Source organism: Rhodamnia argentea, chromosome 6 (assembly GCF_020921035.1).
Source record: "Rhodamnia argentea isolate NSW1041297 chromosome 6, ASM2092103v1, whole genome shotgun sequence".
Taxonomy (NCBI): domain Eukaryota; kingdom Viridiplantae; phylum Streptophyta; class Magnoliopsida; order Myrtales; family Myrtaceae; genus Rhodamnia; species Rhodamnia argentea.
In genome coordinates, this window is record NC_063155.1 from 13,285,647 (window position 1) to 13,308,725 (window position 23,079).

Sequence of the window (23,079 nt, forward strand, 5' to 3'; positions counted from 1 at the left end):
CAGTCATATCATTCTTTAAAATGATTTGAGCATTTCATGTCATTATTTAAAATAATGTTTATTTCGGGTTATTATTTGAAAAAAATGAAGGTATTTCAGGATTTTATTTGAAATTTTCTTACGAAAATATATAAATATAAGATATTATTAACAATGGAAATATTTTTTTTTGTTGATTAAATTTATAATTAATAGAGGAATTTATAATTTATGAAAATGTATTTAGAACATTAATGTTTTGGCAGCGCAGGCGACCGTGCAAGCAAACTGCTCTGATTGAATTTCAAGAGTCCCACGAATCGGAGCACGAAACGCGATGGATGATGATGAACCGTCGACCGTTGGGAAATCGAATGAGAAGAGATTAACTCAATGAATGAGGATCACAAAGGCACTGGGCAGCATCGCATCAAACACCGTCGATGGCCACATTGGACATGCCTTGCGAAGCCTTAAACCGGTCGCCGCACGTGGGGTCGACGGTGGCGCTTTCGGTCGCCTGCTTCAGTACTGCACCGACCACCAGCTGCCCCGCCAAGCCAAGCAGCTCCACGCTCGCATCGTCTCGTCTTCCGTCGTTCCCGACAACTTCCTCGCTTCGAAACTCATCACCTTCTACGCGAGATCGAACCGCCTCCGCGAAGCCCGCAAGGTATTTGACGAAATTCCCCACAAGAACATCTTCTCTTGGAACGCTTTGCTCATCGGGTATACGCTCCAGAGTAGATTCGCTGACGCCCTGAGGCTGTTTTCTTCATTGGTATTCTCTTGCTCCGCGGATGCCAGGCCTGATTTCTACACCGTATCGTGTATTTTAAAGGCATTGTCGTCATCGTTTTGTGATACCAAGCTGGCCAGGGAAGTGCACTGCTTTGTTCTGAGAAGTGGGTTCGACTCTGATATCTTCGTATTGAATGCATTGGTCACATTTTACACGAGGTGTGATGAAGCGGGCTTGGCGAGAATTGTGTTCGATAGGATGCCCGAGAGAGATATCGTGTCGTGGAACTCCATGATTGCCGGGTACTCTCAGTGTGGGTACTACAAGGAGTGTAAAGAACTGTACAGGGAAATGCTGAAATTAGGATTGAGACCCAATGGAGTAACAGTTGTAAGTGTATTGCAGGCCTGTGGCCAGTCACAGGATCTGATTTTTGGCATGGAAGTGCATAAGTTTGTGATAGACCACCAAGTGGAGGTTGATATTTCTCTTTACAATGCAATAATCGGGTGCTATGCGAAATGTGGAAGCCTAGATTATGCAAGGGAGTTGTTTGAGGAAATGGATGAGAAGGATGAAGTCACGTACGGGGCAATTGTTTCGGGATACATGGTTCATGGGTTTGTTGACAAAGCAATGGGAATTTTCCAAGGGATGAAATTCCGTGGTTTGAGTACGTGGAATGCTGTTCTTTCAGGTTTAGTTCAGAACAACCATCACGACGAGGTTTTGGATTTGTTTCGCGAAATGCTGGACTCCGGTATTAGACCCAATACTGTGACACTTTCGAGCATCCTTCCTACTTGTTCATTTTTTTCGTACTTGAAGGGAGGAAAAGAAATACATGCTTACTCTTTTAAGAGAAGTTATGATCAGAATACTTATGTTAGTACCGCCATTATTGACACCTATGCAAAGTCGGGGTTCCTTGCTGGGGCCCAACTGGTGTTTGATCATCTAAAAGGTAGGAGCTTGATTGTGTGGACAGCTATAATATCGGCCTATGCAGCTCATGGAGATGCTACAACGGCTCTCAGCCTGTTCAACACCATGCAGACTCATAGGATCCAACCAGATCCAGTAACAATTACAGCAGTTTTATCGGCTTGTTCCCACAATGGACTTGTAGATGCAGCATGGAAAATTTTCAATGAAATGTTGCCAAACTATGGAATTAAGCCCTTGGTTGAGCACTATGCTTGCATGGTTGGTGTTCTAAGCCGAGCAAAAAGACTATCTGAAGCAGCAGAATTTATTCGCATGATGCCAATCCAACCAAGTTCCAAAGTATGGGGTGCATTGCTCAATGGGGCTTCCGTATCTGGTGATGTTGAGCTTGGCGAGTTTGCTTGTGATCACTTATTTGAGATTGAGCCCGAGAACACTGGGAATTATGTTATCATGGCAAATTTATATTCACAAGCCGGGAGATGGGAAGAAGCGGATAGAGTCAGGGGGAAGATGAAGAACATAGGATTGAAGAAGATTGCAGGCAATAGCTGGATAGAAATTGATGGAGGGCTAAGAAGTTTCATTGCAAGAGATGCATCAAGTGATAAACATGAAGAGATTTACGACGTTTTGGAAGGACTGCTTGGGCCATCAAGAGAAGAAGGGTATGTTTACAAGGAAGAGATGGATGAGGAGTCTCTTTAGGTATGAAGCTTTGGGAGAAAAATTAAAAGCCACTTGCAAATTCAACAGTGAATGGGGACCAAATTAATTGTCAGAAATGCATTGTGACTAACAGCATTTGCTTCCGTTTATTGGCTATTGATGCAAAGTTACTGGGTTCCAAGCATGTGAAGTTTTATATTTTGAAGGGGACTGAGATCAATCAGCATGAGACGGAGATCAAAATGAGTCTGAGCGGTTCCATCCGAAGGAAACTATGGGTGCTCAAAGCTCCATAACGATTGAGTGGCTTTTGAAATTAAGATCCATGATTAAATTTCTTAAGTCTAGTGATGCTTGGATTTGTATGCTGCTCTCCTTTATGCTGCTAAAAATTCAGCAATCCCCATCTTCTTTAACACCTACAATGTAAATCCAAGCAACTTGCTGAAGAACAGGATGCTTAAGTTGGTTGACTGACATGAATACTTAAGAGTGATTAATTTACTAGAAAATAGCAACTTAGCTGATTCACTCCCTCTATTTAAATGAAGCTGGCCCTTATCATCTATAGCAAGGATAATGAATGTACCCTCTATTGCTGTGGTTGTTTACTTCAGTTCAGAAACTTTCAGTTTTGGTTTTGCCTTTCCACATCTGCTTCAGTCTGAAAAGGTGAACTTGCACATGAAGCATCCAAATATAGTAATTGATGAGCTAAGATCGTGATCTGCCTTTTTTTATGTTTATTCTTACCTTTGAACTGTGGTAGCCACTAAAGCTGAGCATTTCCTGTGGGGTTGATGGTTCTTTGAATCTACACTTATGCTCTGTTTATCTCCTCCTCCTGGTAGGAAAATAGCGAAATCAGATGAAAGTGTTGAGATGATTAAAAAGTGTTCACTTCTTGGCTTTCAATCTTGCGGAAACTGTCGGTAAAGGTTTCTATACCGCTGAGCTAGTCCGCGGGCAATTTGGCCTTCTTTAGGAACAACTGTTGGTACCAAATTTAGTAGAAATGATTACAAGGCAAGCCCCAAAAAATTTGTACACTTAAGTCGCAAAACTCTCACTTAAAACTTTCATTCATGCATTTAAATCCTAGGATTTGTAACTTTTGTTTCAATTAAGTCCTTCCATCAACGGATGAAAGGACTCAAAGTACATTGAATTTGCAAGTTTAGGACTAGTACTTGAATGGACGAAGTAAAAATATTACGACTTAAGTGCACGAAGTTGTCAAGTTTCGGGACTAGTTAAATATTATTGAGGATAGATTGAATGCACAAGTGATCATTTGCTACAAAAAAATTCCTCAGAACTTGAAGTTACAAAGTCGGAAACTAGCAATTAGGAACTCCGATACATGCACAAGTGACACATTCGTGGCAATAGTAATTGAAGATGTCGGTTTCGTTGCAATCTTGCAACATTGTTCCGACTTCCGGTAACGATTTCTAGAGATTCGGTTTTCCGAACACGGAGTCAGTGAAAAGAAAAATGAGGATCTGTGCTTTGATTTGGAAGCAAAATCGCTATCTCCTAAATTCCTGATGTCCTACAATTAGTAAAGATATAAGAATGTTGGGCTCTAGAAAGTGGTGATTTTGTGGATCCTATGCAGATTGAAAGACTAAAACAGCTAAGGGAGCATGTGACCGCGAAGGAGGTAATGATAACAAGGCCGTGACATGTGCAAGAGTAGTGGAATCGCCGAGTCCGACCAAACCTCGCATTATTGCGGTTGCTATGGTAGGGGACAAAGAAGAAGAAGCCATGCATGAGAAAAGAGACTCCGTCTATGCTTTTCTCTTCTTTTCTTCTTGTTCCCATCTACCTTTCCCATCGAGGAAATAGCTTTTCCCATAGCAATGAAAAGTGCACGAGTTAACTTCTAAGGGTTGTTGGCACAGGGGTTGAAGCATTGGGAGATTTTCGGCCTCGGAGTTGGAAATTACATGGGCGAATGCATAATAAGCTATTTTTGAGTCCGGGCCACCTGCGTAGATCAGACTAAAAGCACACATTTAACTGATTCGAAAACTATAAGGCCGCGTTTGGTTCAGCTTTCACACGGATCTTTGGGAAACTGCAAAACAGTTTAGAAGGCCCATTTGGTAAACCACTCTTTGAGAAGCGACTTTGAGAGGAAAGCCATTTGGTAGAAACACATTTGAGAAGCCCTTTTGCGTAATTAATTTAAGCTTTTTAAAAAAAAATTCAAATTATTTAAGATTAAAAGAACGATCTCGGCAACTTTTTTTTTTAAATTTAAATATTGACGATAATGTTAAAGAAATATATAAATAGTCGGGGTCCGCACTCTTACCCTAGGTTATTATTACATAAATAGGAAAAAGAAAAAGAAAAAGTGTCGGATTTTTTAAAGGAAAAAAAAAAAGAAAACATTCTTGAATTGGACACATGCTTTGGGACAAATTAAAAACTATTGACATTACATATCCTTCTCCAAAATCCCACCTCCTTTTTCGCTAAGCTTGTACATGTGGCCCGAGGGGCCATGGGATTTTCTGCCCGGAAGATAGCGCGCGCTTTTTGGGTTCTCCATTAATAATTGGACCGACGTGCATGAATAATACCAAATGAAGATGTTGTATATGTATTGAGGGTGGATCTCACCCAATTGGATGGCAAGCTAGAAATTTCAATAAAGAGGTTGGTATCTTTTAAAAAAAATTTTATAAGTGGACTTGGTCTAATTCACAGATAAAATAAATAAAAAAATCTAGTTTTACGGAATTTGATTGGAAATATCACCAAATTGGTAGCATAACGCATTACCAAAAAAGCCATGAATGTATTGTAAGTTGTACGTTCAATTTAAATTATTTTTATTTTTTTGTCACTTGAGTCATAAATCTTTTACATTTGTACCAATTTGTTAATTCAGTCAACTTTTGCCAAGCCTGACATGGCAAATTTTTAATAATTTTTAAATCTTTTTTCTTTTTTTTTTCCTTTTCTTACTTTTTTTTCCTCCTCCTCCTTCTTCTCCCTCCAGCATGTTGCCCAAGGCCGAAGGCTAGTGAGGCTCGAGGTCGGCCTCACCGGCCCTTGTCACTAGTCGATTGCCGGGCGATCGACGGAAGAAGAAGGAGAATGAAATAAAAAGAAAATTATTAATTAAAATATTATTAAAAATCATCACGTCACCCATGGCATGTCAAAATTGGTCGGATGGACTAAATTGGTAGCAATGCAAAAGGTTTATGTATCAATTTAGAAAAAAAGTTTATGATTAAATTGATACAATTACAATAAATGTAGGACTTTTTTTGGTAATTTTCCCACTTATGTGAGGCGTTAATTTTTTGGAGCGTTACGAGTCCCATATAGATTATTTTCAATAAAGGTGTGCAAATGGACTAGGTCTACCCGAAAACTAGATCGAACCATCCAAAAAATAGGTTCGAGAATCGGTTCTCATTACAAACAATCTAACGGGTTCCATATTTTCGAAATAGGTCCGATTACTAGTTTTCCGGATTCGGGTGAATGGAATCGATTTCCGAACTTGTTTCATGACTTAAAAAGCCAAATCCTAATGCGTTTTTCCCATACAATCTAGCCTCGGCGGTTGTGACTTAGCCAACAGGGCATGCCCTCCTTCGCCTTTTTTCTCAAGGATTGTTACTTTTAGCGGATAATAATTTTTATCATTCATATTTATTTTTTTAATCAAAATTCATATTTTACTCTGAACCATTCCATTGCTACTCTTATTATTTTTCTAAAAAAAAACAAAGGAAACCAGAAAAAAGAACAAAAGAATCACGTTCTTGGGCAGACCCTAGAATCGGATCGAAAAACTCAAGTAAGCTCCAAAACAAGTTTCAAGGCAAATATGGTAAGTTTTAGGTTCCAAAATCTAGAACCGGTTATAACAGAATTTGGAACCTGCTCATTTTTGAAACCAATCACCCCTGCTTCTCAATACAATCCCTTTCAAATTCATTAAAAAAAATTTCTAGCAATTGTATACCAATCCCACAAGACCGTGCGTCAATATTTATCTGAGTAATGTAATTTTTTAATGAAAGGAGTATGTTTGGCACAAAATTGGCGAACACATATAAAAGGGCACATACATTCACTCTGTCACCCACATATTCTCAATCCTTCCCAGTCCACGCTTACCCCCGCAGCAAAAGCTCACGATCCAATACACTTCGACGATGGAGCCCGCCGAAGAAGATCATCAAGCCACGCCCACCTCCACCGTCATGGCCGCGCTCGCCACCCTCTCTCCGCCCCAACTTTCCGCCCTCACTGGCTCCGTCCTCGCCGACCTACACCGCCACCACCGCCGCGTCTCCGCCCTTCTCTCCTCCCCCTCGCTCTTCTCCCTCGCCCTCCGCCATCTCCTCTCCCTCCCACTCCCCCTCAAGTCCCTCCTCATCGCCCGCCACCTCCTCTCCTCCCTCCGCCTCCTCACCCGCCACCTCCCCCTCCCCGCTCTTCCCTCCCACGCTCCGCCCGAGCGCCGCCGCGACCGCGACGCGGCGACCCTGCTCCTCCTCCTTTGTGAGCTCCGCCACCGCGACCCCCGTGCCCTCGAGGATGCTGCCCCCTCCGGATGGCGGTCCGTCCTGCAGCAGCATTGCTCCAAGGACCTCCTCTCGATCGCCGGGATCGGTGCCTTCAGCGGCGGGATCCTAGTCCCCTACGTGGAGATGGTGGTCCGGTGCCGGACCTTCGTCCGAGCGGTCGAGCGCTGCCTGGAAGCCGGGGAGGGGAGGCCCCAGGTGGCGGCGTCGCCGGCAGCAGTGGTGGCGCTGCCGTCGGTGGAGGCGGCGGGAGGGGGGGAGTGCGCGGTCTGCAGGGAGGGGATGGAGGGAGGGCGGGACGTGTGCGAGCTGCCGTGCCGGCACTCGTTCCACTGGATGTGCATATTGCCGTGGGTGAGGAAGACGAACACGTGTCCGTGTTGCCGGTTCGAGCTCCCCACGGACGACGTGTTCGCAGAGATCCGACGGCTCTGGGACGCCCTCACGAAGATCGGAAGAAGTGGGTCCGACGACGCGATGTCCACGTGGTCGCCCAGCGATTGTCGCACGCATGCGTTCGTAAGGTAGCCGGTTTCGCTTTCAGTACCCAGGGTCGGGTCGGGCTTATCTCGTCGGATCAATTTTTGTGGTGGGCAAGAGATGCTTTGTAGTTAGTGGTTAAGGTTTGTACACAGAGTACAGCGAAAATTTGATGACCCTAGATGCAGAAATAAAGGTCCGGATAGGCCAATAGGAGTAGAATAGATATTTCGCAAGGGACGGAGGATCTACAAATTTTCTTTTTTTTTTGGGCCGAGAAGGAACTGAATAACTCCGGCCCACTGCGGCAACGATCGACATCGAACGGCAGATGCAGTAGCGACTCGGGGTTTGACATGTTCCGACCGATTGCCGAACACGGCGATCTTGAATTAAGGTTATTGATACAGGCCACAAATCGGACGGCAGCACGGCGCCATCAGCTGCTATTTGGTTGTGTATGCTCTCTATGCATTTTAAATCATTTCTTTCAATACTGCCTGAGGTCCATGTGATCAACTGATTGAGTAGAACTATTTGGTTATGGATGAAAGCTGCCCAAAGAATGTTGTCTTTGCTCAAGGGTAATTGTTATTGTTCTACCAATTAGATCAGATTCGATCCGACGAAACCCTTCCGTATTATATTAGCATAGTAATTTCGATTTCTTTTCTAGATTATTATACGATGATTTTTTTTTTAACTTTCCATATATAAAAATAGAAAGATGTAGACGATACATTAATAAAACAAAGATCAAAAAAAGATCCAGCCTCTCCTTAGCGAGAGGGCATGATCGATCGAAGTAACCGAGCCGTAAAGCGTAATGTTTTCATTCATCCGTGATCGGAAGAAGTTCTTTTGACTGGTCTTTTTGTATCCCGTGGAAGAAAGTATGGATCAGAGAAAGAAAGCAAAGGGCATTTGTTATCTTCCCCATCATGTAGAGTATGGGAGAGCATGTGAGAAAAGTATGTGCTTATTTCTCCTGCGTCGTACGCATATTTTAAATAAGGAATATGTACACTAGAAATTCTAAAACTTGTCATGAAATTGTAATCGAGTATTAAAACTTGTAAAATGTCTAATCAAGTCCTAAAATTTATCAAACTAGTATAATCGAGTCATTTGTTAACTCCGTCCAATTTGACTAATGAAAAGTGCTGACATATTATTATTTTTCTTATCTCACGTCGCAACGATGTAGCTAAAAGGAAGTCGTTTTGATCAAAATCTGATTTTTAATATACATATTATTAAAAAAAAAGGGGGAGAACCGTGCAGGGAGGGCTTGCAGCCCTCGCTGCCCCACCATCGCCAGGAAGGGCCGGTGAGGGTCGGGATGGCAGGCAGCAGTCGCCGAGCCCCACTCATTTACAGCATTACTCGGTTGTAATAGCAGCAAAAATGCTTATGTACTTACTTTGAGGAGTATGACAATGGGCATATTACTTCTGCTGCATCTGCAAAGCAATCCTCTAAATGTTTTCTTCCCAGTTACAACCTAACCAATAAAATTGCTTGTTTCATGGAATGGTTTGTGAATTCTGAGCATGACGATGGAGATTGGGACCGCAATCAGGGTTATGCTAGAGGTACGGTCGAGGAAGGGGCCATGATTTTCGTGGCTGCGGACAAGTCTGATTCGGCACAAGTTTCATCAATGGTTATGGTCTACTTATGTCCTGAACTGGATTATCCCTTTGACGATAGTGCTACAGGCATGTGTTCTGAAAATCTAAATGTTCTGTTCCACATTCAAATGGAGTCGAGATTTGTAATTTTGTACGCGATAATTGTTTGGAACCACTGATTTCTTGGAACTGAAAGAAAAGAAAGGTCCAGGCAAACTTGATTATGGTAGATCATGAAACATCCTGGACATGGTTGAATTGCCTTTTGAGTTCTATGTGAGGATGGTTAAAATGCCGGTAAAGATATCGACATGTATTTGTCAATGCCCGTGTATGCAGGTCGTGGTTGTGGAAGGGGAGCTCACGAAAGAGGCTGTGGTCACAGATCAAATGGACCGATCCATGGAACTGCATGATACGTCCCCATGCATTGCACCGCTGTCGCATGGGCCCATGTAAATATTGATATACCGTGGAAACTAGTATGCTCTTACTAGACCTGACCAACGAGAGGGTCGGGTCGGGTCGGGTCATAAATGGTCCGACCCAATCCGCTAAAAGATGTTCATATTTAATCAAATCCATGAAAACTTGTTCCTTATAAATTTCTAAAAAATTAAATTTCCAATACATTGTGAACAATTTTTATCATCTATAAAAGAATAATTTTTTTTCCTTCTAAGTCCGAGGGCCGTTGGTCAACCCTCGCTGGCCATGGTCAAGGGTCGGTCCTTGCCCACATATGGCAAGGCCTACGATCCTCACTAGCGACCCAACAGGGGTCGCGGCCCTAGCCTAGACCTAGCAAGGGCGAGGGCTTCGCAGCCATCGCCTTTTGGCCGGCAAGGAGAGTCGGCGAGGGACGAGTGGCAACCCTCACCTAGATCTCGTAGAAAAAAAAAGAAAAAAGAAAGAAAAAGAAAATATAAGAAAAAAATATAAAAAATTAAAAATACAACCTTTTTATTATGAATAAGATAGTTAGGTAATACATTTACGATACATACCACTAAGTATCTATTAGAATATTAGTTCTAAACTCATTTTGCTACCTCCAGTAAAAAATGAAATTAATAAGTCACGTGCGACAGATGGAATTTGCCTTTCCCAGCTCTTTACCCAAAAAGTAAAAAAAGTTACCAACTCACGTGCGTAGTTAGATGAGAGTGACACGGACGTTGTATCAGCTCGCAGCGTTTAATACTCGGTGTGGGCCGACATGCATCGGATCGCGCAATAAAGACTCGCCCGACTAGGCCCAAGGCCTGAACCTTCCATTTGGCCCAATTAAGACTGGGGGTGGAGCTCGGCCCAGTGTCAGACGCTAAAACCAAGCCTCGGCGAGCATCCCCGGCCTCACCGTCGTATCTCCTCGCCGATGAAGGGTCTATGGCGGCGATCGCTTTACGTGAGTTCTCTCTGTCATCATATTTGCACTCTGACTCCCCCTTGTTCAAATCCAAGCGTCGTTGTGTTTGCTGCTGTCGGGTGCCGTTCAATCCCGTTGCCGTTGGTGTAGGTGTATGGAGGCTTTCGGGGCTTTTCGAGTAGAGGCGAGCTCAGGCTTGATGGAGTCAAAGACATCGTCGCCGTGGCCTCCGGGAAAGGCGGCGTCGGCAAGTCCACCACCGCAGGTAGATGCCGGGGGCTTTTGTTTCTTGATATGGTTCGGGATTTTGTTCGTGCCCATTTGTTTTGTATGGTTGTGATCGGTGGTGCTCTGTAACTCTCGATTGAAGGTACTATGGTCATGTTAGATTAGTGAAAAGGTGGTTGATTAAATATAAAATGTCGGCGAAACTTTGATCCTCATGTGCAATGTTATAGGAAGGGAGGAAGTAGTAGAGTGATTCTTAGTTTTTGGTCTTTTTTTTCAAGTGAATGTGGAAAAAGATGGGAATTGTGGAGACGTCAGGACTCAGTGGTCACCATGAGTCTCCGCCAATGCTGGAAGGCAACGATTGGGTTGCTGTAGAATGCAGCCACTGAAGATTCCACTTTAAATGTTAGAATGTAGCCACTGAAGGGAAAATCACATTGCATCCTCTTTTTAGCACAATCAGAATGATACACTTATGCTTTGCTGGCGATTTGATGGAAATACTGTATGAAGACTCTTCTTTTGCTGAACTTTTAGCATCTTCAACGAGTTCTGTATAATGTCTGGCTTGAAGTTGAACACTTGAAAAACTGAAGTTTTAGTAGCAGGTATTCCTGATGCTGTGTTGCAGTGATTTCTTAGTATTAGTGGACTTCAACTTGGCTCTTTACCTCCGATACTTTTATGTGCCCTTGACCTCTGGTAGATTAAATGAAGAGCAATATCAACCTCTGACATTGCTCGCCTTTGATACTTTCGTGGTTGGGCCTCTAAGAAGTTGTGTTATGCTGGAAAACTACGATCTCATATCCTCTGTTATTCAAACTGCTTCATCTTATTGTTTTTAATATTTTCATTCTACCTAAGAAAGTGCTCAAGAAAATTGAGAAAGCTTGTGTTTCAATATTATGGAGATGGCATGCTGAAAATTCCAGAGGGACAAGTGTCAAAATGGACTCAGATTTGTCTACAGAAATACTAGGCAGGACTTGGTCTCAAATGGCTGTTTCACTGGAGGGAAACATACTTTCTAAAGTGTATGAGGCTGCTTTTTATGCAAGGGTTTGTCTTTGGATAGCAGGGATACAACAATACAAGCTCAGAGAGAGGTCTCTCTGGCCATTAAAATGTATGGTGTATTCCTCTGATGCTTGGAGGATAGTTCTCTATGTTCGTGATGCAACTTGGTAGTGTATTAATCACTGTATCAGAGATGGCAATGTTAAATATCTCTGGATCAATAATGGGCACCCATTTGGTTCTCTCCTATCTAACTTCGGAAATAGAATCATTTATTAGTTTGCCATTTTATCGAATGACAAGGTGACTGCAGTTGTTAGGAATTTTCACTCCTCCAGCGAGGTTTATGTGTTTGTTGGATATTCAAGTTGCTTTATGTGGGGGTGTTATATCACTGTAACTCCTCTGATAAAATCATCTGGAGTTCTTTAGATTGTTTTTTACAGTCAATAATGGTTGGCAACTTCTTAGAGATAGAGCTGCAAAGTATCTTGTCATCGACTTGTTTGGTTTTTTCTGAATATTCCCAAGCATTCTTTTAAAACTAGGTTGCAATTCTTAATAAATTGCCAACTGGCCACGGATTGTGTACCTGGTTTTAATAGTATTGATGTTAATCGTCTCTTGTGCGGTGCTTGTGATGACTCGGTGATTATATGTGTGGTGCTTGCTCCTTTTTTATTGCTGTTCAGAAGAACTTATGATGTTGTTGGGATTCAACATCAAGTCCATTGCTGGCAGGATGAGTTGGATTGGGCTATTGGCCTGGAATGCTTACTGCTATTACATTTGGTGTGCAAGGAATAGATAGTAACACAATAGTCAGCTTACATAGCATTTTTCGTCTGTTATACACAGTGTAAACTTTATTGTTCATTAAAGTATGTGTCCTGTTCCAATGCCTTGAAGTGAGTTGCTACTTTGAGACATACAACTGTGTACAAGTTGGGGTATAGATTTCTGTAGGTTGGGGTTCACTCAACAGTTTTTATGAGCTTGTAGTTGGGAGGGGCTCTCCTACATACATATTTTTGGAAATGATATGATAACTTACTGATGAAGAATATGCTAAATGTCTTTGTTTCTTTCATGATTAAAGATAATTTCACCGATAATAAGAATGTGCACACTCTGTAGCATGGGAACTATAAAATAAACAGAAGCAGGGCCTAAATTGGAGAGTAGTAAGGAATTATGGGTCATGTCCTTACTTTCGACCATTAAGCTAAATGAAGTTTGGAATATTGTATTGGTTATAAATGAGCATTGCTAACTCATGGCAATATATCTGCAGTTAATTTGGCTGTTGCACTTGCTCACATGTGTCAACTCAAGGTGGGCTTGCTAGATGCTGATATTTATGGACCATCCGTTCCCACTATGATGCAAATACACGAGAAACCAGACGTGACTGAAGGTGCAGTTAACATTGTTTTATTTTCTCCATAGCAGTGTAAAGTTTGAATATTATAGAGTTCATCTCAAGTTGAAATTCTAAAGCTTGCCTATATAATAGTAATTTTGTCACGAACTCTTAATCGTTTTTCTTCTATCTAACTGTGGGTAAAATGGACTTTAAGTTAATAATTGAGTACATCATGGTAACAACCAAATTGCTTTTCTAGGTATGTTAAGATTGAAAACTGGAAGAATAAATAATGCTTCTCTATCCTTTTGTCTTGCAATTTTTTGACGTACATGCTGATTTATCACCTTTTCAAACTTAATTTTCTTAATTTTTCTTTGGCATCTGCTCGGGAAATACCTAATCACTTAGCACAGCTTAAGTGTCCCGAATATCTTTTCATGCATACTAATCCCCTCTTGTTATTTGGCAGATAAGAAGATGGTTCCTATCGAGATGTATGCGGTCAAGTGTATGTCAATGGGTTTGCTTGTTGAAAAGGATGCACCAATTGTATGGAGAGGTCCTATGGTACGGCATACTGTCCGATCTGTCCTTTCACAATTCTTTTAAAAGATGTTTGATTGGATTAGCTTTAAGCCATCTAAATGATATCTTATTACTATGATTCCCATTTTTTCCGCTGGATAAAAGGACAGCAGTGAAAGAACCAGATAGGTGATTGAAAGAGCACCTGCTCCAGCCCCCCCTTTGGCTTATCTTTATGGCAGGGATTTGGGTGCTTTGGTTTTTGGGTAGGCTTTTGAAAACTCAAAGATTGCAGTATATTAAAACCAGAGAAAATTGATAGGTCATTCTCTCTGTACTCGGCTCTTGGAATATGACTGGTGCAAACCACAAATGACAGATCCCAAAGGACAAATTTTCCCAGAGTTATGCTCAGAAAGGGAACACGATCACCGGTTCTTGCATATCTTTTGGATCTTTAGCTGAATATAGGCTTTCGACTTGCTACATGAGATGTCTGGCTCCAAACTTTTGGTAGTAATGTTTTGGGGACTTCTTGTCTAACTTTGTAGCAGAAGTGTTGACACTTTCTGATGGTCTCACAAAAAGAAAGTGTTCTGTGGAATCTGATCATGAATTACTATCCAATGACGTGCTGGTTGCCATTAAAGATGGCTTCCTTTCTGGCCACCATATATGAATGACACACAGCACAACCAACATATCACACACCAGTCTTTTTAGTAACTACTCTAAGGACAGGCACCTCAGTGTCCAAATTCCCGTATTCGTTCCACAACACGTTTGGGCATCAATTTGGTCATCTTTTCCTAAAGAATGGGTCGCCAAACAGTAAGGCAGCCTACAACCCATGGACTTATGTGGAAGAGATTAGTAGTTCCCAGAGCTTCATCTTTTGCATGCATGGAGAGCTACTGAAGCAGGGTTTAAGTATTGACACTTTGCAAATGAAAGAGAAAATCTTAGTTGACAGGCACTTCCTCTGTAGAAATGTGTTGTATACACAAAAGTATGTACTCTTGTCTTGTCAGTGGATGAATCTGATCTGGCTATGATTCTTCAACTATTGTATATAAGCTGATTGTAAGTATCACTGTGTGGTCGGGGCAGTCCAAGTGATCACATTGATCCTCTTTTTACCCACAGTTATTGGATGTACTGAAGATTCTTGGTTTCAAAAAGTATACCATTGGTGGAGTTTTTGAAATTAGGACAGTTGATCATGGGGAACTTGCATTGTTTCGGTGGACCTTTTTGTCCATTACCGCATTTATAATCCTTCATGGTCAGTGATTGCTGCTTTTTGAACAATCAAGATTTTTCTACAGCTTTAACTTGTAAAAGCTACTGATTCTTTCTTGTTGCGGGTAATGAATCAACATCAACATCAATGTCACCTTTATCCCAAACTAGTTGGGGTCGGCGATCAATGAACCCAAAAATAAATAAAATAAAAGCAAGACCGATTGAGGGAAAAGAAATAATTATATAAAAATAAAAATAAAAATAAAAATAAAAATATATAAATATATAGAGGGAAAAAGGACTAAAAAGGACAGTATGGAACATAGGAATTCTGCCTCTCCACAATGCTAATAGTTTCCTCCACTCCGTCTTGAGACAAACCGTACGCCAATCTATTTCCCACTTCATTAAATCTTGTTTTACTACTTTTCCCTAGGTAAGTTTCAGCCGACCTCTTTCTTTTTTTATGTCGTGCTCTCGGTAACAAACTTCTGTTCTTATTGGAGCATCTAGGGATCTTTGAAGAATATGCCCAAACCATCTCAATCTATGTTCTTTGATCTTTTCTACCACCGTTACTACTCCAACTTTTCATCGAATATATTCATTTTTTATCTTATCCATCCTTATATGACCACACATTCACCTTAACATCCTCATTTCCGCTACTCTCATTTTATGTTTATGTTGTCTCTGTGTTGGCCAACATTTAGCTCCGTATAATATTGCGGGCCTTCTTGCTATTCTATAATATTTTCCTTTTAGCCTAAGAGGGATTTTGCAATCACACAATAACTTGATGCATTGCGCCATTTCATTTAACCCGCTTTGATTCTATGGCTTACATCCTCATCATTCTCTCCCTCCTTTTGCAATATTGATCCCATATATCTAAAAGCATCTTTCTTGGGTATTGTTGCAGGTAATGAAGGCTCTTGAAAAATTGACAAGGGGAGTCCATTGGGGAAATCTTGATATTCTTGTAGTGGATATGCCACCAGGCACGGGCGATACGCAAATAAGCATGACACGGAGGCTACAACTATCGGGTAATCTAATAACATCTAATTTTAATTAGTTAATCAGAAAACCTTGGTAATTGAGGTTGAGGATTGGATCAGTGGTAGTGCTAGGCGTTCCCTGGTATACAGCATGAGGTCTAGCTGCACCTATTCCCCTTCGTTTATATTGGAGGGGAGAAAAATGGAAATTGAAGAGACAATTGTTTATTTTTGGCCTCATCCTTTCTGAGGTACAACAAATGGTACTCTTAGGCCAAAGCTAAAGGTACACAGTTTGAAAAGAATCAATTAGAGTGTATTTAAGGAGGCTGAGTAATGTTGAAGAGTAATTGCGCCGAAAGGAGAACTTATCGGACTAAGCCAAAGGTTTGCATTCCCATTAGATTGTGGCTATTCATGCCTAAGCTAGTGCTTTCTTTTGGGTCCAGTTTTTAAAATATATGGATATTCAAGTTCCATCCTTTTAATGTTGAAGTCTACCAATTGTTCAGAGCTTTATGAGAAGATTTTCATTTCAACCCGAATATGCTTCCACATGTTCTTTTGGTAATTGAAAGCGCATAAATACCTGAATAAATACATGCATGCACACCCAATAAATACACACAGGTACACCCACATTCACACTCAAATAGTTGCGTTGTCCATATGTATATGTATTGTCTATTTTCACAGATTAGTGAGATTTTACACTTGGTATAATATTGTAAGACCGTAAACAATGTGGCACAGAAAGGAGTTTCTTTCATGCTTGAGGCAAATAAGATTAATGGAAAAGAAAATTGGTTCTAATTCTTCCAGTGAGGGACCAGTACAAAAAATCAAAATCTTCCATTCAGAATTTCAGTTTGTGCTTGATTTACTTGTATTCTGCTCCATTAAGGTCTTGGAATGGTTTAATTCTAGTATGAAATGGTTCTGCCTCATTACATATCAAGGACTTGAAAGCTAGTTCTTTGTTACAACAGGTTTTAATAAAGACATTTTTCTTCATTTTCATAACTTGGATGCACGTCAAGTGTCTAGTATTTCTGATGTTTATTCTGGAACCTACCCGAATAGTTTCTGTTATTTCTTTGTCCACTTATAAGCTTAAGTTATATGCTGGCAGGTGTGTTGATTGTTTCCACTCCCCAAGATGTTGCCTTAATCGATGCTCGAAGAGGAGCTAGGATGTTTGCTAATGTTCAAGTTCCTGTATGATCATTTTCTGGACCATCCTGATGTAGTGTGCTTGAAGTGAATTTGCAAAAATACTTAACAGCATGAGTAAATTGCAGAGATTGCTATTTTGGAAACAGCGTGCTAATGAATCGCTTGCATTGTCTTGCATATCTTTGTTCAGGTGGTTTTTGATATGTGCAAAAGCTCTCTTTAGAGTTTGTGTATTCAGCTTTCAAGAAATTTTCCAATTCTCACAGTTCATCTTTGTACTTTTAAAGGGGTGCCACTGGACATTGTATTTCATATGGCATGTTTTATGTTATTATTTTTTCTGACCAAACAAGTAGTCACATGATGTTCTTAATAATATTCAGGTTTCCTATTTTTCCTATTTGAAAGATTCGAAGCATTATTATGTTCTCAAATTTTCTAGGAAACTATTGTTGGATATCGGGAATTTCCATTGTAGAGGTCACTAAAGATATCAATTCTTTCCTTGCCAAAAAATAAAGATATCAATTCTTTTATTTTCTCTAGAAATGACAAACATGAAGCTGGAAAGATTCTCACACCCATACGCCCCAAGCCAGTGTGCATTTCTCGCGTAGGTGTAGCTATCTTTTTCTGGTGATTTGACTTGGATATAAAACTCAATTCTGGGGAAAAAATGTGGGAATTATGAAGAGCTTCCTGCATGTTTCTAGTTGGTATTCTGCATGTTATATCTTTTGGATATCTGACCTCCCTTGCATGAACATGTTCCAATCCTTCATCAATTCCCTTGTATCTTATCCTTTAGGTTGTTGGCTATGCCTTCTGTCAGTATCATGTACAAACTCAGATGGGAGGACCAATAGGCTAATATCCAGCCAAAATTGTTGTGGTTGGGTTTAAATTGGAAAGGTTATGAGCAACTGTATTTGCAGGGAGTGCAGAATTTTCATGGATACAACACTCTACAGTAAATTTTTCATTTTTAGGTGTCTTGTCTGGTTGGAAGAAATTCAATAATTGTGATCTGCATAGTTCATTTAGAGGGTTACTTTACAATCACAAGGAATCCAAGGAAGTTGGCTGATAAAAAGCAATAGCCTATCAATTTGAGTCTGCAAACTGGCAAAGTATAAAATGATGAAAAAAGGAAGCAGTCTTCCACTTGTTTGAAGTATTAAAAACTCATTCGAATATCTGCCTTCATTTGAGTGTTGTGCGAACTTTGAGTAACCAGAGAAGTTTCACATGCAAATACATGTTGGAGAGAAGCTTTTTCCCCTCCAAAAGTTTGATTAGTTTGGGGATTTGTTACTTTCGTATAATCTATTTTAACTCATTTGTTGTGGACCATTTGATAGAATTCTCTGTGGCGTGGAGAAGGAATGTAATGGTTTTGGTAGTAATTGATCATGTCTGCATATGATGGTAGAATATGCTTGTGCTTGTTTTTGAAATGGAAACTCCCGTTGTGCATCATGTGTTCTAGGGGTTATTACACCTTTTCATCTCGTATTTGCAAACAAATTACATTTTACATCTTGTACTTTTGAAATTAACTTGTATTCTCTATTTTCAAAGCTACATTTTTGCATTACGTGTGAATAATCATCACTCTCTATTTTGCACTATAAAGGTATTATGGTGTTAAATGGTGCATGTGCCCAAAGAAGGCCATATTTCCAAGAAAATTCACCTTATGTGAGGGTCTTTATATATGTAAGTGTTCAATATTGCATGACAGCCTTTTTCATTAAATCATTGCAACATTTTTTTGGAGGTTGCATAATGGTAATGGATAATGATTGTAAAGTACTAGTGGATGCCAACTATAGGATGAAAAGTCTATTTTGGAAACCTGGGATCTAAATGATGCTAAATGTAACATCTGATTTGCTGAAAGTCTAAGTAGTTATTCAGAGTATCTAATGTAATTGAATGTTAGTGCGTAGGTTAATACAGGGTCATTGTGTGATTCACTTGGTTTGGTTCATGCTGTTGCATTTCGACCTTTCTGATTTAGGAAGTTTCCATGTTTCAAACTAGTATGTATTTGGGTCAAGTTGGATGCTTCTTGCCACACTGTCTTGTGAACGTTGCGATTGAATTGGGGTTATCTTTTACAGATGTGTTTATCTCTTCCAGTCAGTTTTATTATACAGTGTTATAATATTTGATTTCAATTGGATGCCATGCTTCGAGTAGTAGTTTGTCCTGTGAAGGTAGTGATAGATTTTCTCCCTGCAGATTTTGGGGATTATAGAGAACATGAGCTACTTTAAATGCCCACATTGTGGTGAACCTTCATTCATTTTTGGAAAAGGGGGAACCCAAAAGACGGCCAATGAGATGGGTTTGGAATGTATTGCTGAGGTATGTTAATTAGGGTGATGTCTCTATGTGCTGCCACACCAGAGCCTGTGAAATTACGTTTTAAGAATGCCTTAATTTTGTGAAGACATAAAACTACCTAAATCTTTTGTATGTTCTTTTTCTCCTTTTTACTTTTGAGTTTGCCATTTGATTCTTTGGTAAAGGGGTGTTGGCTTATTTAGCTAACAAATGTCCTTGCTGGTCTCTTGAAGTGTTGAACATAGGAGATGTTCTTATTATCTTGGATCCTTTCAACTCGCAAAGTCAAACAAAAAAGATCTACGTTGCGATTATAAGTTTCTTGGCATATCTTGCTTGCACATATCTTGGAGAGATCTTATTAACACATCGCCAGCTAACAAGCTTATGAAGTCTAAAACTGTCTACTCATGTACCTGCATAATATCCAATTAATAGGCTTGCATTGTCTGCATAACCAAAACTCAAGCAGATGAATTCTGTGGATAAAGATCAGAGCATACTCAAGATATGGATTCTGCATCTTGTACTTGTTTGGTAGCTTAAACTTGTTTTTGGCCATGAGATGGTCAAAACCTTGTCTTAGGTTCATTCATGGAACACACTAAAGTTTCAAAAGTGGAATGCTAGGCAAATGCATTGGTATACGCCAATCATGTGGGCTGCAGCATAGTTTGGAGTCAATTAGTCTGATGCTAACATGAAATCATGTTCAGTGTTAACATGCTCCTTTTCCCCTCTTCTCCCTCAGATACCATTGCAAGGAGACATCAGAGAGAGTAGTGATGAAGGTTTTCCTATTGTACTATCGGCTCCCAATTCGGCTGTTTCCAGAGCTTACGGTGATCTCGCTCATAAAGTTGTGGACAAGCTGAAGGGATTGGCTGAGCAGCAGTCGCCCCACATGGAATTGCACCTGTGATATCGTGATATACATGTAGTTTGCCGACTTTCCTCCTTTGCTTTGATAGGTAGACCTAGAAGCATCTCAATTTAGGTAGGTTTTTGAAATTTTTGTAGGCGTAATCTCATATATTTAACTTACAGTTTGAGTGCTCAAAGAAAATAGAACCAACTTAGGAGGAACTGTCTTTGCATGTACTTTTTTTGTTTTTCATTTTCTGGGTGGCAAGAAAGCATCACGTACTTATTGTGATCCGTAGTGAAGATTGGTTAACATGATCTTTACTTTCGATTTAACTTTGGGAAGACAAGAATTTGCACAGAAAAAGTTATCCTTTGTCTTGTTAGTCAACGATGTTTCATCTCTGGATCTGAACAATGTGGAGTGTGTCCTTACCATAATTGTCATTTCCTTGTAGTTATACGGGAGTTTTGCCGAAATTAATGCCCACTTGAGTTTCGCTCCATACAAAATGCATAAATGAGCTTACTCTAGGTAGTTTAATCAACGGAAAATTTTCAGGTGATTGGTACAGCTCATGATAAACCGATCTCTGATGACCATTTGTTTTTATACATTATTTTGCTGAGGTGACAGGATCAGAACTAACTTGATCTCCAGGCAAATGCTTTGATCGATCCCGACAGGAAGGTTTTGTCTTAGTGATGCAGGTAGGACTTTATGTTTTACTTTATGTACCTCGTGTCTGCAGAAAGGAAATGATCTGTCTTTGCCCAAATTCAAGACCAAAAAGAGTGAGTCTCTGTTAAGATTAAGTCAAAGATGCTGTTGCCAAACTTGCTTTGACATTTCATTCAGCACCAGACTTGAAACGTTGTAGAGAGCCTGGTTCCCCTTTTGTGTTTAGTTGACCAGAGGCACAGAAAACCCTCTCTTTTTTTCTTGAACTGTTCCAAAAGTTTGCCTTGTCTTCTGTTCTCACCCAACATTTCCAAAGGGCGTAGGGCCCCAATAAAAAGCTAACCTTTATTGGGATGACCCCATTACAAAACTAGGGTTTGGCAGTACTACTGTGCTGTTGCTGAGGAACACTTTGTTTTTCTCTGGTCCAGTCCACTGAAATGATGAAGATGAAGCTGCTTGTTGTATTACAGGTTCTCAGCTGCCGGGGGTCAACAAGGAATTTGATGGTGGGCATGTCATTTAGCTGGATTTTCATGATTGTTCCAAATGACTTCTTTTTCCCCACGCATCTTCTTATCTATTACGTCCAACCCATAACTTGAACTTTCATATAACAATAAATTTTTTTTGGTAAAGCAAATTGTCTATCTTGGACTTGTGTTGCCTAAACTACTTTTATCTTTGAGGATTATCCGTTTTATTTCTCTCTAATTTTTTTTTTTGTAAAGTTACTTTTTTTTTTTTGTCGGAAGCAATATTTTCATTTCACTTGAAAAAGAAGTATATTGCTTCAAGATAAAGATGAAAAACAAACAAAGTAAATAAATTTAAAAGATAAATCAACTTGATACAATCTACAGAGACTCACCCACCATAAAGACGAAGACGGGTCTATCATAGCATCAAATCCCAAACGGGGGCCGATCACCGAATCTCGCACTAATGATGAGTACACACCACTTACGGCTTTGCCAAAAGGCGGTACGCATCTAGATTTTGCATCAAACCAGCACCATCAATGAATAATGCTAACAGCAACACCAACAAGTTGAAAGAGTATAGAAAACGCCTTGTAAATTTCAGATTTATTTCTAGATGAAATAGAAGAGCACCAAAATCTAAATTTAACTCTAGATTAGGTAAGAAGACTTGTAAAAAAAGATACCAACCGATCATAAAATTAATTTCGGATGAGCCAGATCGCACAAGCAGCAGAGAGGAGCCACGCTCGACTATATGGAATAAGCACCGGAGCCGAAGCGAAAACGCTCACATTTCAAACTTCTGAGCTCATCGGATGAAACTCTTCACAAGGGAGAATACGACGAGGTTTCAAACTTCTGAGCTCATCGGACGAAACTCTTCACAAGGGAGAATACGACGAGGTTGTCCGAAATCAACTAAAAAATTGCAAGAGCAAGTTGAGGATACGAGAAATAAGAAAACAAAAGTAAAAGGAAGAAGACGAGGGGTGAGGGAGAAAGGGAGAGAGAACCTCAGAAATTTGCTGCAAGGGCCTTGGCGGCAGTTTGGTTGGGGGAACCCTAGGAGAGCGAAAAGGAGATAGAATGATGGCACACTCTAATCCAGACTAACTCAATGTTAAAAGTTGAAGCAACACTGTTATCCGTGACTCCTACACCAAATTATATTTTCCTTTTCGCGCCGCGATCTGCTGAATTCAGTGAAAGCCGGCCCCAATTGCACTCCAAATTTGTCCTGTCGAAGCATGATTTCTTTACACGAGTGCATAGAAATGCAACCTATGTATGAAGTTGTAAGAGACGATAGTATGATTAGTCAAAGATCTACAAAACCTTAGTTTTTTTTTTTTTCAAGTTCATACATAAGCAAATGCAAAACAGCGTCGTAAGGAAGAATCCGCATACTAGTGAAGGACAAAAATCACCCCCTTTCATATTTGTCATGTTGGTTGAAGGGTAATTACGAAAATATAAAGTTTTTGACCATTCTCGTGAAAATAGTACATAAATATTGACTAAAGTCCCAGATCTACATAATTAGAGAAAATCAAGGCAACCGAAGCTTTTGCCGGTCGTGTCTATACTGTACTTATTAGTCTTTTGACCCGTCGGTACCTAGTAATCTCACCACATGACGATATTCTGAAATGATATGCGGAAAGAAATGTGAATTCACCCTTTAATTTATAGATATTCTAAACATAAACAAAATATGTTTACATTTTAGAATTAAAAAAGAAA

At 40.2% G+C, this 23,079-nt stretch overlaps 3 protein-coding genes across 5 annotated transcripts; all 3 read left to right on the forward strand.

Annotated features, from left to right (window-relative positions):
* Window positions 1-241: 241 nt before the first annotated feature.
* Window positions 242-2,707, forward strand: LOC115726052 (pentatricopeptide repeat-containing protein At2g37310). Its single transcript, XM_030655769.2, has one exon. The coding sequence runs from the start codon at window positions 377-379 to the stop codon at window positions 2,375-2,377; it is 2,001 nt and encodes a 666-aa protein (XP_030511629.2). The 5' UTR covers window positions 242-376; the 3' UTR covers window positions 2,378-2,707.
* A 3,639-nt stretch (window positions 2,708-6,346) lies between these two features.
* LOC115726042 (E3 ubiquitin-protein ligase SGR9, amyloplastic) lies at window positions 6,347-7,616 on the forward strand. Its single transcript, XM_030655754.2, has one exon. It carries the CDS (start codon window positions 6,532-6,534, stop codon window positions 7,429-7,431), a length of 900 nt encoding a protein of 299 aa, XP_030511614.2. The 5' UTR covers window positions 6,347-6,531; the 3' UTR covers window positions 7,432-7,616.
* Window positions 7,617-10,282: 2,666 nt separating this feature from the next.
* Window positions 10,283-21,501, forward strand: LOC115726041 (iron-sulfur protein NUBPL). 3 transcript variants are annotated; one of them, XR_007198841.1, is made up of 9 exons: window positions 10,283-10,425; window positions 10,537-10,651; window positions 12,932-13,054; window positions 13,476-13,573; window positions 15,699-15,825; window positions 16,910-16,995; window positions 19,201-19,326; window positions 20,057-20,302; window positions 21,325-21,501. XR_007198841.1 is itself a non-coding variant. In XM_030655750.2 (8 exons), the coding sequence occupies exons 1-8, from the start codon at window positions 10,396-10,398 to the stop codon at window positions 20,225-20,227; spliced, it is 876 nt and encodes a 291-aa protein (XP_030511610.2). In that variant the 5' UTR covers window positions 10,283-10,395; the 3' UTR covers window positions 20,228-20,391. The 3 variants fall into 3 exon arrangements, 1 of the variants encoding a protein (XP_030511610.2); XR_004013496.2 differs by lacking the exon at window positions 21,325-21,501 and adding an exon at window positions 20,430-20,615; XM_030655750.2 differs by lacking the exon at window positions 21,325-21,501 and having other exon boundaries at window positions 20,057-20,391.
* Window positions 21,502-23,079: the final 1,578 nt, after the last annotated feature.